A 16,412-nucleotide genomic window follows, 5' to 3' on the forward strand; every position below is an offset into this window, starting at 1 on the left:
AAGAAGAAGAAGAAGAAGAAGAAGAAGAAGAGGAATAGAGTGGTTTAGAACACCAGCCCCTGCCAGGCATGGTGGCACGAGCCTATAATCTCATCACTTAGAAGGCAGAGGTAGGAAGATCAGAGTTCAAGGACAACTGCAGCCACATAAGACCATCTCAAAAGGGGTGGGGGCACCAGCTGTGCTGTTCAGAATCTACATCATCACTCTAAAAATCCCAGCTTCCTCAACTTTAAAGGATAATGAATTCTATGATGAGCTATAGGTGTCCAGTCTAAACAGGCCAGAATTCACTCATTCTAGTGGTCTGTCACCAAGTCTCTCCGCTTTTAAAATAAAAAATATAATAAACTTGATGCTCTTATGAAATGTCATTTTATTTTTATGTTGGCAAATGGCTGATGCTAAAATACAGCCCGGATCTCTCTAGTCCTGATACACACACCTTTGCAATGTGATGTTGGACTACCACCCCTCCCGTATTCAGAGCCGAGTCCACTGAATGGATATACCCAGTCTAACTTGGCTTTCCACCTGTGTTGACCAATAGGATTTTGTGATGGTGACACTGAACTAAGACTTTAAAAAGACCTTGCAACTTTGGCTGTGGCTTGTCTTAGAATGCTTTGCCCTCATCTAAGGGAGCCCAGGATAACCTGAAGATAAGAGAGTGCATAATCACAAAACCAAAGCCTGGCTTTAGACCTGGGAGACAGAACCAAACAACAGAACCAGGCACTGAACCCAGTACATGGTGTGCCACACTGGAGCAGACGTGCCAGGGGAAACCACAATGCTGTGATGAAAGATAAATCCATGTTGCTGTAAGTCACTGAACTGAAGTAGAGCATATGCAGACAGAAGTGATGAAAGCACCTTGCCAATCAAGCAAACACTTCGCGTTAAGAGATCAGCTCCTAGCCAGACACAGTGGTGTGCAAGCACTCACAAGGCACTTGGATCTCTGAGTTCAGGGCCAGCCTGATTTACAGAGTGAGTTCCAGGACAATCAGGGCTACCCAGAGAAACCATGTCTCAAAAAGATCAACTCCTTGAGTACGGGAAACATCTTTGTGGATATCTCCAGATCCTAGCAGTTCCAATACTTACTAGTAAACAAACCCTTTGTGAGCAAACTCATAGAACTATACCACAGACCCCTGTGACCACCAATGGCAGCAGCTGCAGAACAAACTTCGCCTTACCTCCCTCAGAAACCTCTCCTTCCTTCATCTTACAATCCCACCCAAGTCATAGTTCTCCAAAGGAAACAAACAACAAAACAGAGACAAAGAAGACCTTGAGACTTATTACTAGAATTGGTTAATCTGATTGTGGTTAGGTTTGAATAAAAATGACCCCCATTGCAGGAGAACTGGCCTTGCTCCTTGCTGCAGGCTGCATTGGGTGAGCAGGTGTGGGCTGTGCAGGAGAGCTTGCCTGGGTAGTGATGATAAGGGAAAGCTGGTGGGCTGACCAACCCAGCTGCTAACCAGGCCCAGAATCAGGGCTATGAGTTATCCCACCCCAGCATCCACCTCATCTGTGAACTGTTGGAACATGTTAAGAGGGCAAAACTACAGATTCAAAGCAACAGGATCTCCTCGTCACAGAACAACAACAACAACAGGATATCCAAGAGGAGCCCCAGTGAGAACCCAGTATCAAGGATATAGTAGAAGCCAGCGGTCTTGAACCAGACTCATGGTAATGAACACTTGCAAGTAAAGATGAGTGGACTAAAGGGTGTACTGTGTGAGTCAACAGGCCACACTACAGCATCCACAGGACTCTTCTCCTCCTCCTCCTCCTCCTCCTCCTCCTCCTCCTCCTCCTCCTCCTCCTCCTCCTCCTCCTCCTCCTCCTCCTCCTCCTCCTCCTTCTGTTTTTTGTTTTGGTTTTTTTTTTTTCTTTCCTTTTAAATTTGGTTATGTTTTGTGGGGGAGGTTTCAAGGGCAGAGGGCAGATGCAAGGAGGCAGGGAGATAAATGGGGTCAGAATGCAAGATGTAAAATCCACAAAGAATCAATAAAAGTGTTTAAAAAATAACCCCCAGAGGCTCATGTATTTGAATGCTTGGTCACCAGGGCAGGGAACTGTTTGAAAGGATTAGAAGGAGTAGGATGTGTGGCCTAGAAGGAAGTGTGTTACTTAGGGGGGATTTGAGCTTTCAAAAGCCTATGCCAGGTGCAGTCTCTCTCTTTCCCTGTTGATCAAGGATGTAGCTCTCAGCAACTGCTCCAAGCCTCCAGAGTGCTGCCATGTACCCTGCCTGACAAAAATGGACTAAACCTCTGAAACTGTAAGCAAGCCTCCAGTTAAATGCTTTCTTTTATAGGAGTTGTCTTGGTCATGGTGTCTCTTCCCAGCGACGGAACAGTGACTAAGACAGTGATTATGACGGAGGGACCTCGCAATTTGCCATCTGGAAGCTGAAGAAGCAGGAGAGCCAGTGGTAAATTCAGGCTAGACTCAAAGCCTTGAGCACCAGCAGCTCTAACATCTGAGGGCAAAAGCTGTTCTGGCTCAGAGAGAATTTGCCTTCCATCTGCATTTTTATCATTGTCAGGTTCTCAGCTGACTTGGTAGCTCCCTCTCTGGGGTGGAGTAGACCTATATTCATATGGAGTATCATATGAATTTAACCTATAAATTCAAATGATAAAGTCTTCCAGAAACCCTCCTCCAGATGCACCCAAATAATGGTTTACCAGCTTTGAGTATCCCTTAGCCCACTGTGGTGGTTTGAAAGAAAATGGCCCCCAAAGGGAGTGGCACTACTAGGAGGTGTGGCCTTGTTGGAGGAGGTGTGTCACTATGGGGGTGACAAGCTTTGCTGTGTGTGACACTGAGTCCACTTCCTGTTGCCTTCTGATCAAGATGTAGCCAGCACCATATCTACCTGCTTGCTGCCATACTCTCTACTATCATGATGACAATGACCAAACCTCTGAAACTGCAAGCTGTCACCCCAATTAAACATTTTCTTTATAAGAGTTGCCATGGATATGGTGTTCACAGCAATAATAACCATAACTAAGACACCCAGTGAACGTGAAATATCAAATTAGATATCACTGTGGGCATGGTGGTGCATGCTTTTAATCCCAGCACTCTGGAGACAAAGGCAGGTAGATATCTGTGAGTTTAAGGCCAGCCTGGTCCACATAGTGAGTTCTAGACCAGTCAGGGCTACATAGTAAGACCCTTCTCAAACAAATAATAAGCCAACACAAAAACCTTATGAAAAGAAAATCTGCTTAGTGATTACTTAGTAAAGAACATTAAATAACAAAATGTAATTTGGATTATATGATGGTCGGTTTTAGTTTTGGGTTTTTTTTTTTAGATTTATTTATTTTTACTTTATGTGTTTGTACCATGGGCATTAAAGGTGTGAGCCACCACCACCCAGCTGGAATTTACTTTAATCTGATTTCACCCATTTGGTAAGGAATTGGCAGCAATGTGTGGTAAAATATCATTGAATCCGGAGTGAGACGGTTCAAATCCCAACTCTGTCTTTAGCGATGTCTGACTCTGTACATGTTATTTGAACTCTCTGTGTCAAAGCTTCCTTGTCTGGGAGGACTAACATGCCAAGATTGCTGGGAAAGAAGTAATTGTTATGAGCTGTGGACGTAAAGGCTTGCTGAGGTGCCTGAGGTAGAGAGAGGACTCCTCAGGGGGACCCCTCCTGCCACTGCCCTTCTTCATAACTCTCTGAACCTTGGTTTACAGCTGCAAGTAGGCTCAGAGTTAAAATATGAGACCCCCCCCCCCATGACACACCACAATCACAGCAGTCCGAAGGCACTGCACTGGGAAGCTCAAGCAGTCTCTGCCCCTGAGGGTCTTACCAGTTAGTAAAGGAGGCAGGCTTTTTCCCAAAAGGACATTTAATGGAGCAAATCCATGACAGTCTCTTTTGCATTACTGTGAATAGACACCATGACCACAGCAACTCTTACGTAAAACAAAAACAAAACACAACATTGAATTGGAGGCTTGCTTACAGTTTCAGAGGTTCAGTATGAAAGTATATGTTGGGGTTAAGCCCCACTAAACCTCTCAGGATTCACAATGATCGCTATAGCAGGCGAAAACCTGACTAATAAGGTCTGAGGGTAAACGAAATAAATTATCTACATAAGTCTTTTTATCATGTACCATTTATTCTTTCTATGCTCTCTCTCCAATACTCTCTTGATGTTCCTCACTATTTTACCCATCCCACAAGGTTCCCAGTTTATATACCCACACAGACATAGTTAGCAAGCGTGAATTTTTTAGGGCTAACAGGATGGATAAAAGACTGACGAGGTAGGCACCTCATGACCCAGAAGGGGCAGGTGTGACTGTGAAGCTCCCTGGCAGGTTCCAGGAGGAGAGAGGATTAGGATGGAACTCACCCTCCATCCACCCCCAGGCCAAGCATCCTTGTGCTGTATTCACTGGTGCCCAGGTGAGAAGGAATTTCCTTCTCTGGGCTTGGTTTAGTGACTTAGGTGTTTTCCTGTATCTTTTAGGGGTAAAGGTGCAAACAATTAATTTCCTAGACTAAGACCTTGTGTCAAATGAAAGATGAAGGTAAGTACAGAATATTAATAGCTTGTTAGGGTAGAGCAAAGACCAGTAGGTTACACCCTCCTGAGTCTGCTGCTAGAGAATTCAGGGCCACAGAGACCTGTTAATCAGTGGGAGCAGACATACTGTCTCTCTGCTCAGGGCTCCTTTCTTGTCAGTGAGTCCTGTCAATAAGGATAATTGTGGGGAACAAGCTTTATGTAGAATTGACCACTAGAACAAAGGTTTGGCTAAGTGAATGCTTTCACACCAGGGCTCCACGGTATGAAGAAAGGTACACAGTTGCCAGTACAGGAAAAGTCAGCTTTAAAGAATTGTTTATATGCTGGGCGGTGGTGGCGCATGCTTTTAATCCCAGCACTTGGGAGGCAGAGGCAGGCAGATCTCAATGAGTTCAAGGCCAGCCTGGTCTACAAAGTGTGTTCCAGGGCAGCCAGTACTGTTACACAGAGAAATCCTGTCTCAAATAACAACCACCCCCCCAAAAAAAGAATTGTTTAAGGATATTTTTGGATGAATCCCATTATGGAAGAAAAAACGCCATGATTTCACAAGATCTCTACAAATTTGGCAGACAATCCAAAAGACAAGTTCCCAAAGCTTTGCAAATCTGATTCCTCGTTAGAGTACACTCCCATGGTCTGTCCAGTGGTCTGTCAGCTGTACTTTTCCTGTATAATACTGTGTGTGACTCAGATCGTTTAGCCCGTTGTCATAATGGTGGAGAGCATGATTAGCCATTATCTTCATGATAATGTGCAGGAAGGTGCTGGAGAAGAAGCTGAGGGCTACATCCAGATCCCTAGGTAGAGAGAGGGCTCTGGGCTTGCGTGGTCTTTTGAGACCTCAAAGCCTACCCCCAGTGACACACTTCTTTCAACAAGGCCACATCTCATAATACTTTAAGTCATTTAAATCCTGTAAGGTAGTGCCACTCCCTGGTGACTAAGCATTCAACATCACAGTGACTGTTAAGGGTCAAGTGAGGGACAATTCTAGGGAGGAACCAGTCTCTCTGTGTATGTCTGTGGGGTGGGGGTCAGGAGTCTGAGAAAAAGCAAAGGAGACACCAGGTGTGAAATTCTTACAAGAATGAGCCATTTCTTTCTTTAAGCTTTCTCAGAAGCCCCTCCCTCCTGCCTACCGCACCTCCACTCCTCTATTGTCTGACATCAGTCACCCGCCCAACACTTCTGGATGGTTACCTCTGGGGCAGTTAGAGAAGAGAAGCAACCAACCAAACCCTCTGGGGCACTTTGTCCAACATTGGCCCTCAGCTTCCAGCCCTGTTCAGATCCTGCCTCACTGTGTAGACACTGCTTAGAAGTTCTCAAGCCTTACCAGATCTCCCAACATCCATCTGGGAGAGCAGCAAGAGCTATTTCCTTCAACTCTACACAATGTCTACATCTATTGTCTTGACCCTAGATGACATTAGGAATATATTTTCTTTTCTTTTTTTTTTTTGTTTTGGACTTTCTAGTATTTTTTCTCCCCCCCCTTTTATTGATTTTATTGAGCTCTACATTTTCCTCTGCTCCACTCCCTGCCTCTCCCCTCCCCTTCAACCCTCCCCCAAGGTCCCCATCCTCCCAATTTACTCAGAAGATCTTGTCTTTTTCTACTTTCTGCTTCCTTTGTAGATTATATCTATGTAAATCTCTCTTAGTCTCCGCATTTTTGTCTAAGTTCTCTGGGATTGTGGTTTGTAGGCTGGTTTTCTACGCTTTATGTTTAAAAACCACCTATGAGTATGTGATAATTGTCTTTCTGTGTTTGGGTTACCTCACTCAAAATAATGTTTCCTAGCTCCATCCATTTTCCTGCAAAATTCAAGGTGTCATTTTTTTCTACTGTGTAGTGCTCCATTGTGTAAATGTACCACATTTTCCTTATCCATTCTTCGATCGAGGGGCATTTAGGTTGTTTCCAGATTCTGGCTATGACAAACAAAGCTGCTATGAACATAGTTGAACACGTGTCCTTGTGGCACAATTGAGCATCCTTTGGATATATACCCAAAAGTGGTATTACTGGGTCTTGAGGAAGGTTGTTTCCTAATTTTCTGAGAAATTGCCACACTGACATCCAAAGGGGCGGTACCAGCTTGCACTCCCACCAGCAATGCAGGAGTGTTCTCTTTTCCCCACAACCTCTCCAGCATAAGTTGTCATCAGTGTTTTTGATATTGGCCATTCTTACAGGTGTAAGATGGAATCTCAGAGTTGTTTTGATTTGCATTTCTCTGATGACTAAGGATGTTGAACATTTCCTTAAGTCTCTTTCAGCCATTTTAGATTACTCTGTTGAGAGTTCTCTGTTTAGGTCTGTACTCCATTTTTTTTTATTGGATTATGTGTTCTTATGGTAACCAATTTCTTGAGTTCTTTGTTTATTTTGGAGATCAGACCTCTGTCTGATGTGGGTTGGTGAAGATCTTTTCCCATTCTGCAGGCTGTCGTTTCATCTTGTTGACCGTGTCCTTTGCTTTACGGAAGCCTTTCAGTTTCCGGAGGTCCCATTTATTAACTGTTTCTCTCAGTGTCTGTGCTACTGGGGAAGTGGTTCCCTGTGCCAATGCATTCAAGTGTATTTCCCACTTTCTTGTCTACAAGGTTCAGTGTAGCTGGCTTTATGTTGAGGTCTTTAATCCATTTGGACTTGAGTTTCATGCATGGTGATAGGTATGGGTCTATTTTCATTCTTCTACATGTTGATATCCAGTTATGCCAGCACCACTTGTTAAATATGCTTTCTTTTTTCCATTTGATATTTTTTGCTTCTTTGTCAAAAATCAAGTGTCCAGGGCTGGAGAGATGGCTCAGTGGTTAAGAACATCACCTGCTCTTCCAAAGGTCCTGAGTTCAATTCCCAGCAACCACATGGTGGCTCACAGCCATCTGTAATAAGGTCTGGTGCCCTCTTCTGGCCTGCAGGCATACACACAGACAGGATATTGTATGCATGATAAATAAATAAATATTTTTTAAAAAATCAAGTGTCCGAGAGGTGTGGATTGATATCCGTGTCTTCTGTTCAGTTCTGTTGGTCCTCCTGTCTGTTCTTATGCCAATACCAGGCTGTTTTCAGTACTGTAGCTCTGTAGTAGAGTTTGAAGTCAGGGATTGTGATGCCTCCAGAAGTTCTTTTATTATACAGGATTGTTTTGGCTATCCTGGGTTTTTTGCTTTTCCACATGAAGTTGAGTATCATTCTTTCAAGGTCTTTGAAGAATTTTGCTGAGATTTTGATAGGCATTGTGTTGAATCTGTTAGAAATACATTTTCTTTTCAAACAATGTATGGTTGTCCCTCCCTGCCACTGCCACTCACAAGAGATGGACCCAGTGAGTTATGTCAAAGTATAGTCGCCTGTCATTACTATATACAAGCAGGAAGCAGGCTGGTTGCCTTTTCAATGAGTTCCCATAGTCTCTAAGGAGTTGTTTTTTTCTGGCCCATTGTTCTAATCTAAAGGTTGGTACACAGCAACAGATCAATAAATGTTTAAAAAATGATGTGGCTAGGGCCACAGTCTAATGACATGAAGGCCACGTGGTTCATTGGTGACTGAGCGAGAACTTCTACCTTTCCTGTCCTCTGACCCCAATGTTAGGTCATCCTGTTGAGCTGAGTAAAGGCAGAGACTAGGCTACCCATGTCTAAACCACTGCAAAACTCCACTCTGCTCTTCTTGACACCATCTCTTCACATATGTTCTAACTCTTAAATATCATGTATACATACACCCACAGAGGGAGAGGGAGAGGGAGAGAGAGAGAGAGAGAGAGAGAGAGAGAGAGAGAGAGAGAGAGAGAGCGCTGACCAAATGAATAAATAACTCTCTATTACAATTACAACTCTCACCTGGTTAATTAAAGTGCTTGGGCTTTCACTCCTTTTTAGCTATCCAGACCTGACTTCCAGCCTTGCTTGTCTATCTGTCTGTCTTGAGGAAGTGTTCCAGGTAACTCCAGCTGGCTTCAAACTCCATAAGTAAACAAGTCTGGCCTTGAAGTCCCAATTCTTCTGCCTCTCCCTCCGTGTGCTGATGTTATGGGTGTGTCCACCAATCGAGGTTTGCCTTCATAGACTTGACCCAGGCACATCACCTTGTCTGATCTCTAGCTTATGTACCCAGAAACCCTTATTCTTCCTCCAGGAGCCAGCCTGAAAAACATCTCCTTGGTGTAATACCCTTCACACTTGCCCGCTCTTCCCCGGCAGTATATCATCTCTGCCTCTTAGTTCCTGCCCCCACCTCACCCTAATCTCTAGGCAGAAATGTCTTCCCTCTAGAGACATCCTCGACATTCAAGCTCAAGTCTGTAATGCAACACTGACCGTCGTGTCCCCACTGCATAACACTTGAGTTTTCACTGCAGGGTTTGTGGGGGACAAGGGTGAAGGAGCAGTCAAGTCCTTACACACTTTGCAGCTGCCATTTCTAGGATGTTGTGAGATGACACTTCTGTGTGGCCTTTTCCCCATCACAACGCAGTGAATCCAGCAGCAAGATTTTAGGCCTCACAGAACTAGCTCCAAGCAGAGTCAAAAACTCAACTGGAAGGCATCCCAGGCTGCTCCAGCCCCCCCCACCCCAGCACCTTGCAGGCCCAGAGTTCCAGGCACAGGAGGCTCATCAAGTTCCTAGAGCAGCTGCTACAGTACCAGGGCTCTAGGATACACTTGGGACCATTGCTAGATTCTCTTGTAAAATGAAGTTCTCTAAAGAAACCTCATCTGTGTTAAAGACCCTTGAGACTGACCAGAACATCACGTGCAGAGAGAAGGAATGCTGCTGACCATGAGCCAAGATTATCTTGGGCTATCTTTAGACCACTTCCGAGCTGTCCTAAATCTCTGTACCTGACCTAACAAAGCTCTTGAAACATATCGCTGAATGTAGCTGACCACCAGGGTCCTCCAAACCTAAAATTAAGACTCTTATACCCAACAACAGAATTTCCCTGCTCTGCCAAAGCCCACATAGCTAACATACCTACCCAAGTAAGCATATCAATTTACAACTTTCTTTTACATGTGACTTTAACTTCAGGTAACCTTTTCCATAGTGGGAAATGTCATTCAGGCATCCTGGATCCTTATTCATGGGCCGTGGTCATTCATGTTTGTCTCAGAATGAACTCTCTCTTATTCCCATAGGGACAAAGGCTGAAAGGCTGCATAGAGCCAGGGAAGGGGAGAAATGGGTTGCAGTGAGAGACTGGCTCACTTTTCCATATGAGCTTCCCCTCAGACCAACACAGTCAGGATTTGGATAGGGGAAATGAAGCTATTCTGGAATCTAATGCTTTTTAAGTCTCAACTTTCCTGAGCCAAAGTGGGCAGAGTGGTTGTAATCCCAGTGAAACAGGATAGCAGCAAGTTCAAGATCAGCCCGAGCTCCATATTGAGTTCCAGGCTAGCTTGTCATATAAATAAATAAATTGTACCTCCCCAAATAAATAAAAACAAAATACAGATATCTGGGCCCTAAATGTCAAGAATATAGCCGAGTAGAGTGGAGGCTGATCACAAGTCTGTGCTGAAAATAAAACAAAAAACAGAGAGCCAGGGCCCCAGCTCAGTGTGTGGAATGCTTGCCTACCGGGATCAGAGCCCTGGGGTTCACTTTCAGCTCTGCACAAGACTGGGAACGGTGGCAGACACTACAGTCCCAATCAGGAGATGGAGGAAGAAGGGTAAGAATTTCAAGTTCATCCTTGGCTACATCGTGAGTTCCAGGCCAGCCTGGGCTAAATGAGACTCTATCCCCAAAAAAGAAAAGGAATGCCAGGTGTGGCAGAACGTGCCTTTGCTACAATGAGTTCCAGCCCAAGAGACTAAGAAGTCCTCCAAACTGGCACTTAGCAGCTGCTCACTAAACATTTGGCCAGGACTGAGCGTTGGCACTCTGGCAGGAATTGACACAAACTGCTCTGGGAGGTGTGGGTGACAGGAACGAGAAGTGTCCCCTCTGGATGCATGTATTTGAACGTTTGGTCTCCTGTTGGGTGCTCTTTGGGAAAATTATGAAAACTCCAGAAGGAAGAGCCTTGCTGGAGAAAGTTCATCCTTGGGGTCAGGCTTTGGGTTTTCATAGGCTCACGCTACTTCATGCCTTCTCTCCCTGCTTCCTGTGCGGTTAAGATGTGATCTGCTCCTGCTACACTTTCCCCACATTATGGTTATGGAACCATAAACCAAAATAATTTACTTCTTCTAAGATGCTCTTGGCTATCGTATTTCCTCACAAGAGAAAAGTAACCCACACAAGACAGCCAATCCCTATCCCGACGGCCCTTCATTCCCATGGAGACTAACCCATCCCATAAGAGGTGGGGGGTGGAAATGAGTAAGGCTGGAAGTAACTCGTGTGCCCCATGGTCCCCTCCAACATGAAAATTAAAGGGCAATGACTCTGGATTCAGGTTGGGGGAATTCTTGGAAACCCTGCTAGGGCCAGGTGAGCTTATCAGCTGATGTCAATGTGATTTGCGGTAGCTTGTCTTCTAGGACACAAACTGGGTGTGGCTAAGCAAACTCATTGTGAAGCAGCAATAGGCAGAGGGAAGAGGTCACTTGGGTTCTTAAACCTTCCAGTCCTTCAGTTTCTGTGACTTTCCTGAGACTTCCCTTGGCTATTTGGATTCAGTGGACAATGCAGGGACCCAAGCAGCCTTGAGGCAAGGCAAGATTTTCAAGGACTGGCTCTCTGAATGTCTTGAGTATACCCTCTCAGGCTGACTGGGCTCCATACCTAGCCTGTGCGCCAGGCTCCAGGTAAGCTGGTAGATAGATAGTCTGCCTCTTAACCAGCTCATTGTTCCTTGGTCTCAGCAACCATCAGGACCAGGAACAGACCAGGCTTCCTGCCTTGATCTGCTAATGACATGGGCTTATCTGCAAGGGAAGCCTGGAGCTCATGCATGCTGTGAGCCCCAGGAATTCAGAGCTTTGAGGAAGGCTGCAAGGCTTCCTGAAGTCTAACAACTAAAGGATAAATACTTCCGGATTGTCTTCACAATCGTCAAGGATAGGAGATTCCATGGGTAAGCCCATGCCAACTCTTTCTCATCCTCTCCCTCACTTCAAAGAATGAGCAAGCCTCGGGGACCCAAATCTTCCAGGTTAGCATGTCGTCGGAGGGTGCGGTGGGGACAGGAGTCCGGGAGACCATGCTCGGCGTGCTGCTGCGCCGCTGTGATTTTAGGCAAGCCTGTTTCTCTTTGGACCTCAAGATTCTTTCTCTAGTGAGAAGCTGGACTGACCTTTTCCCACCTTGGCTATAAATCAGAATCATCTGGGTGGTGACAACATACAGACAGGGACCTGGGAACACCAAAGACTCCTAGGCCTCATCCAAAGCTAAGGAACCTGAACCTGCAGGGAGGATAAAGAAGCCATGCCGATCCTGAACTCCAACCTCAGCTGCAGCCAGGGAGCCTCGGGAGCCCCTCTGTTTGCCCTCACCCCCTCCTTCAGGGAGACCCTTTAGATTCATCGCTCCAAGCCATGCCCCAGCGCTTCCCAACTTCTCAGCCTCCTCTGGCCGGAGCTGGAGGAAGCTTGCATCCCTGCTTTCTCCAAGGAGCTCTGGAGGCTGAAGCGCTGGTCAGTGAGCACTTTATTACCCATCAACCTGCCCAGCCTGCCCGCACCACAGCCCGGACAGCATCTTCGTCCCGTCAGTTCTGGCATCCGGCCTCAGCCCCTATCCACACTCTCACTCCCTTTCAAGGCAGCACCAGGCCGGGGGCCACACCTCAGCTGGGAGAGGGAGAAGGGGACAGGAAGATAAAAGCTGGGCAAAAAGAAACTAGAGTTGGCCCCCAAGCTTCTGGAGCCATCGCCCCAGTTAAAAGGGCAAGGAGGCGGGGCTTCTGGGGCCACTACACGTGGTTCAGGCAGGAGGCTCTTCTCCAGGACGGGCAGGGAAGCCACTCAGGTCTCGACCAATGATCTCACTCACTGTAAAGGAGGGCAGTTGAAAGATAGGGCTAAGGCAGGGCCTTTTCCTTTTCCAGAGGCCGCGCCCCCCTTCAATTCCAGGCAAGCCTCCAGCTAGGATACATCTGGATTCCTCTTTGGCTGGGCCTCAGTTTCCCTAATGTCTCTTAACATCTGCTCCTAACTAAATTGTGTCCAACTCCATCCATGTGGGTTCCCAGCCCTGGATCATAGCCAGCTTGGCCTATGCCAGTGGCAGCAGGTCAGACGTGGTTGAGCATTGAAGAGACAAATGAGGGAGCTCTTCTTCACCAAAGCAAACTACAGTCACCAGGGAAAGATACGGTAAGGGAAAACACTCAACTGAGCTTTCCACAAGCCACTGTCCCTCCCTGAGACTCAATGCTTGAATCTAGAATTCAGGGAAGTAGAGAGAATGGTCTTGAAATACTTCTAGGACTGAAATTTTGTGATTAGGGTGGAGGGCAGAGACAGAGGAAAAAAAAATCTGGAAGATACTCCATGTGCCCTTCAGAATTAAGGTGTTGAATTCAGGCGGCCATACATACACCAAGAACTTGCTCCTGAGACTCCTGACTACCCTGGGACACTAAGGCTGCCCAGTCTCTGAGTAGCCAAGCTCCAGCCCTCAGCACACACGCAAACGGGTCTCTTGCACTCACTCACACTCACAGCCCCCAGTCCCACACCCACCTTCCTCCAGGGTGATACCCTGGATAGGTACACTGTCTCGGAAGCCGCTGCTGTAGCCACCCCTGGATTTCTCCTGCTCCGAAGCCCCCTCCCCAGGGGTATAGCCTGGCCCCACCTCATTGTAGCCCTCAGCAGGTAATGGGTGGGCAGCATTCTGGGGATTGAAGGGGTCTTCAAGGGGCGGGGAGGAAGGTAAAGAAGGCCTAAAGGGAGCTGGAGGGGAGAACGGAAGCCCCAGGGTGAAAGAAGAGCCCTGTCCTCCATAAGGATCACTGGGAAAGGGGCGGGGAAGGAAGGAGACTGCAGGCGGCCGGGCACAACCTGTGGTACCTCCAGTCTCAGGGAACATCCGCAGGCCTGATCTATAGGATGGTGGGGGCCCCGTCTGGGGGTATAGAGTGGGGGTGCTATAACCAAAGCTTTCGGACAGGTAAGGAGTCTCATAAGCAGGGTCTTCATGGGGATAGGAGGGGTAGGGGGGCCTGGGTGGTGAGAAGTCCATGTCAGTGCCAAAAGGGGGACCCGACGTGGAAGGGAAGCCCCGGAGAGATGAGTCTGGTAGGGGCTCCTCCTTGAAGATCACTGGGAAGATGAGGAGGCAGCAGGCTGGTGAGGGTCTGGCAATTCCACCAGGACACACCTTCCAACCTCCTTCCCTTCCGAGGGTTCATCTGCCCCTTATCCCCTCACACTGGGGTTCCCCTCCACCCCCACCACAGGCAGTCTTAGAGCGCACCAGGTAGGAACTTGAAACTTTGGGTAGGACTGCGCTTCCTCCTCCCGTTGGAGACGTAGAAGTAGACCTGGACTGGCCGAGATACCCGCTTGTTGCTGTACTCAGGGACAGTCAGAGTCAGTGTTACCTAGTTAGGACAGAGGAGGAGACACAAGTCCTTGGAGGTCTTATATCAGTCCAACCCTTCCATGAACCCAAACCTTATCTCCTAGTCTAGGCTGAGGAGCAAAGTCAGTTCCCTGGAGATGAAGCAACCCTCCAGGCCAGAAAAAGTTACTCTGAAGTAACCTTTTCTGTTGTTTTTTTCTTTTTTCTCTTTCTTTCTTTCTTTCTTCCTTTCTTTCTTTCCTTCTTTCTTTCTTTCTTTCTTTCTTTCCTTTTCTTACTATTTTTTGAGACAGGACAGCCTTAACTGTTCTAGAACTCGTTCTGTAGACCAGGCTGGCCTCGAACTTACAGAGACCCACCTGTCTCTGCCTCTGGAGTGCTGAAATTAAAGGTGCCATCCCCACTGCCCAGGCAAAGACCTTGTTTGTTTGTTTGTTTTGTTTTGGAGACAGGGTCTCTAACTGACTGTCCTGGAACTCTCTCTGGAGACCAGGATTACCCTTGAACTCAGAGTTCCACCAGCCTCTAAGGGGACCCTCTTGAGAATTCCTTACTTCTTCCACCCCTCACCCCACCACCAGGTTGGGTACCCCAGGGACACTGGTACCTCACTGCTCTGTAGCCGGTTCACTGCAGCCTCCTCCTCCCACTGCAGCTTGCCATCTGAGCAGGAGAGAAAGAGCTCCAGCCTAGCTCTAGGGCCCACCCACTGCCCCAGCGCCCTCCCTTCCCCCTCCTGCTGGAGTCAATCAGATTTAAAAAGATCCTTAGCAGGTCTGGCACAGACTGTACCAGACAAAGACAGGTTTTAAAACTGTCCCCAAGGGGATCAAAAGACAAACTAAAGCCAAGGGAAATGGCAGGGACCTAGAGAGAGTGTTAGAAGTATCCCTGGAACTCTTTCACCAGTAACTCAGACATCCCCTCCCATGATACCAACAAGACAGTGAGGTAGGACTGGGTCCCATCTTGAAGGAAGGCACTAAGACCAAGACTCACCATGTGTACCCCAGGGTGCTAACTGTGGTCTGGGGGCTGAGCCATCATGAGAAGGGTTGAAGGAAGGACCCAAAATCCTGTCTCCCATTTCTCCACCCCTACAGCTCCATCTTGGGGGCACCCCATAGTTACAACTGGGCTTTTATCTCTGAGCTCAGGACAGGCTCAGGGAAATCCACAGTAATTATAAGTCCCTTCTTCACTTCATATATTTTTTCATGACGATAAACCATCTCAAAGCCAGTTCCTCTTTAATACTTTAATAAGCAGGATGTGTATTTCTTGTATTTGCTCACTATCCTTGATGTGTTAGCTGTGGTCACATCCACAAGAAACTGACTGTACACGAGGGAGGCTCAACTGGGTGCTTCTGTGACAGCCCCAGAGTCTCACCTGCAGGTTGTAAGCTCTACTACCCTCCTCTCCTCAGTGGGTACTCACCAGGGCCCCTCTCAATGAACACCACTTTAGAGTCTGGCAGGAAGTTGGAACCGGTCAGCACTAGTTCCTCGCCTCCTCTCACAGAGCAGGCACTGGGGCTGTAGGCCTCCACCTGGGGCAGCTCCTGGGCTGAGCGCTGGGCTGCAAAGCAGTATAAGAAAGGGGTCTGGCTGGGCTGGTACAGAAAGGACAGCCCTTTCCAGCACTAGAGCTTGGGGAAGCCCTCTTTCCAGGAGCAAATAGAAAAAGAGAACCAACAGCAACCATGAAACCACACAGACTTGCAAAGTCCACTCCTGAAACAGAGACGGGGCAGAGAGGTACAGGTTCATCTGGACCGTCCCCGAGACAGAGTCTGTAGCAGGGGTAAACTATAATACCACCTTCACCTCTTCCTCATCATGGCAGAAGGAGAGCTGAGTCCTCTATAGGGCCACCCACCACATGCGGGGCACAGGACACTATGTAGAGGAAATGGGTGATAGACAGACAAAGGAGCTGCGAGATACAGAGAACTGGCCGGGGCCTGTTTGCTCACAGCATTCGATGGGCACTGACGCTGCCTGCACAGAGACGACCTTCCCGCCGCCCTGAGGCACGTGTACACGGAACACCAGCCGCACACGTGTGTTTTTGCGCCCGATGTCTGTCTCACCCTTCCGAAGTTCAATGTCTGAATTTCGAAGCTTCAGGATTCCAGCACAGTCAATGCTGAAGGCAAAGGAGAGATGGTAAGACTTCCTAGCCAAAGAAGAGATGGTAAGACTTCCTAGCCAAAGAAGAGATGGTAAGACTTCCTAGCCAAAGGAGAGATGGTAAGACTTCCTAGCCAAAGGAGAGATGGTAAGACTTCCTAGCCAAAGGAGAGATGGTAA

The 16,412-nt window shown here is 47.4% G+C and overlaps 1 protein-coding gene across 1 annotated transcript in view; it reads right to left on the bottom strand.

Moving 5' to 3' along the window:
- Positions 1–12,209: 12,209 nt before the first annotated feature.
- Positions 12,210–16,412, bottom strand: part of Nfatc4 (nuclear factor of activated T cells 4) — a 13,719-nt gene continuing 9,516 nt past the window's right edge. Inside the window, exons 7-12 of the mRNA XM_005370413.3 lie at positions 16,076–16,248; positions 15,538–15,678; positions 14,705–14,760; positions 13,990–14,116; positions 13,254–13,835; positions 12,210–12,560 (exon numbers count right to left, since the gene is read on the bottom strand). Coding sequence (XP_005370470.1) covers positions 12,493–12,560; positions 13,254–13,835; positions 13,990–14,116; positions 14,705–14,760; positions 15,538–15,678; positions 16,076–16,248 — 1,147 coding nt within the window. The 3' untranslated portion in view covers positions 12,210–12,492. The remainder of the gene's footprint in view (positions 12,561–13,253; positions 13,836–13,989; positions 14,117–14,704; positions 14,761–15,537; positions 15,679–16,075; positions 16,249–16,412) is intronic.

This window comes from Microtus ochrogaster, unplaced genomic scaffold, assembly GCF_000317375.1.
Source record: "Microtus ochrogaster isolate Prairie Vole_2 unplaced genomic scaffold, MicOch1.0 UNK80, whole genome shotgun sequence".
NCBI lineage: Eukaryota > Metazoa > Chordata > Mammalia > Rodentia > Cricetidae > Microtus > Microtus ochrogaster.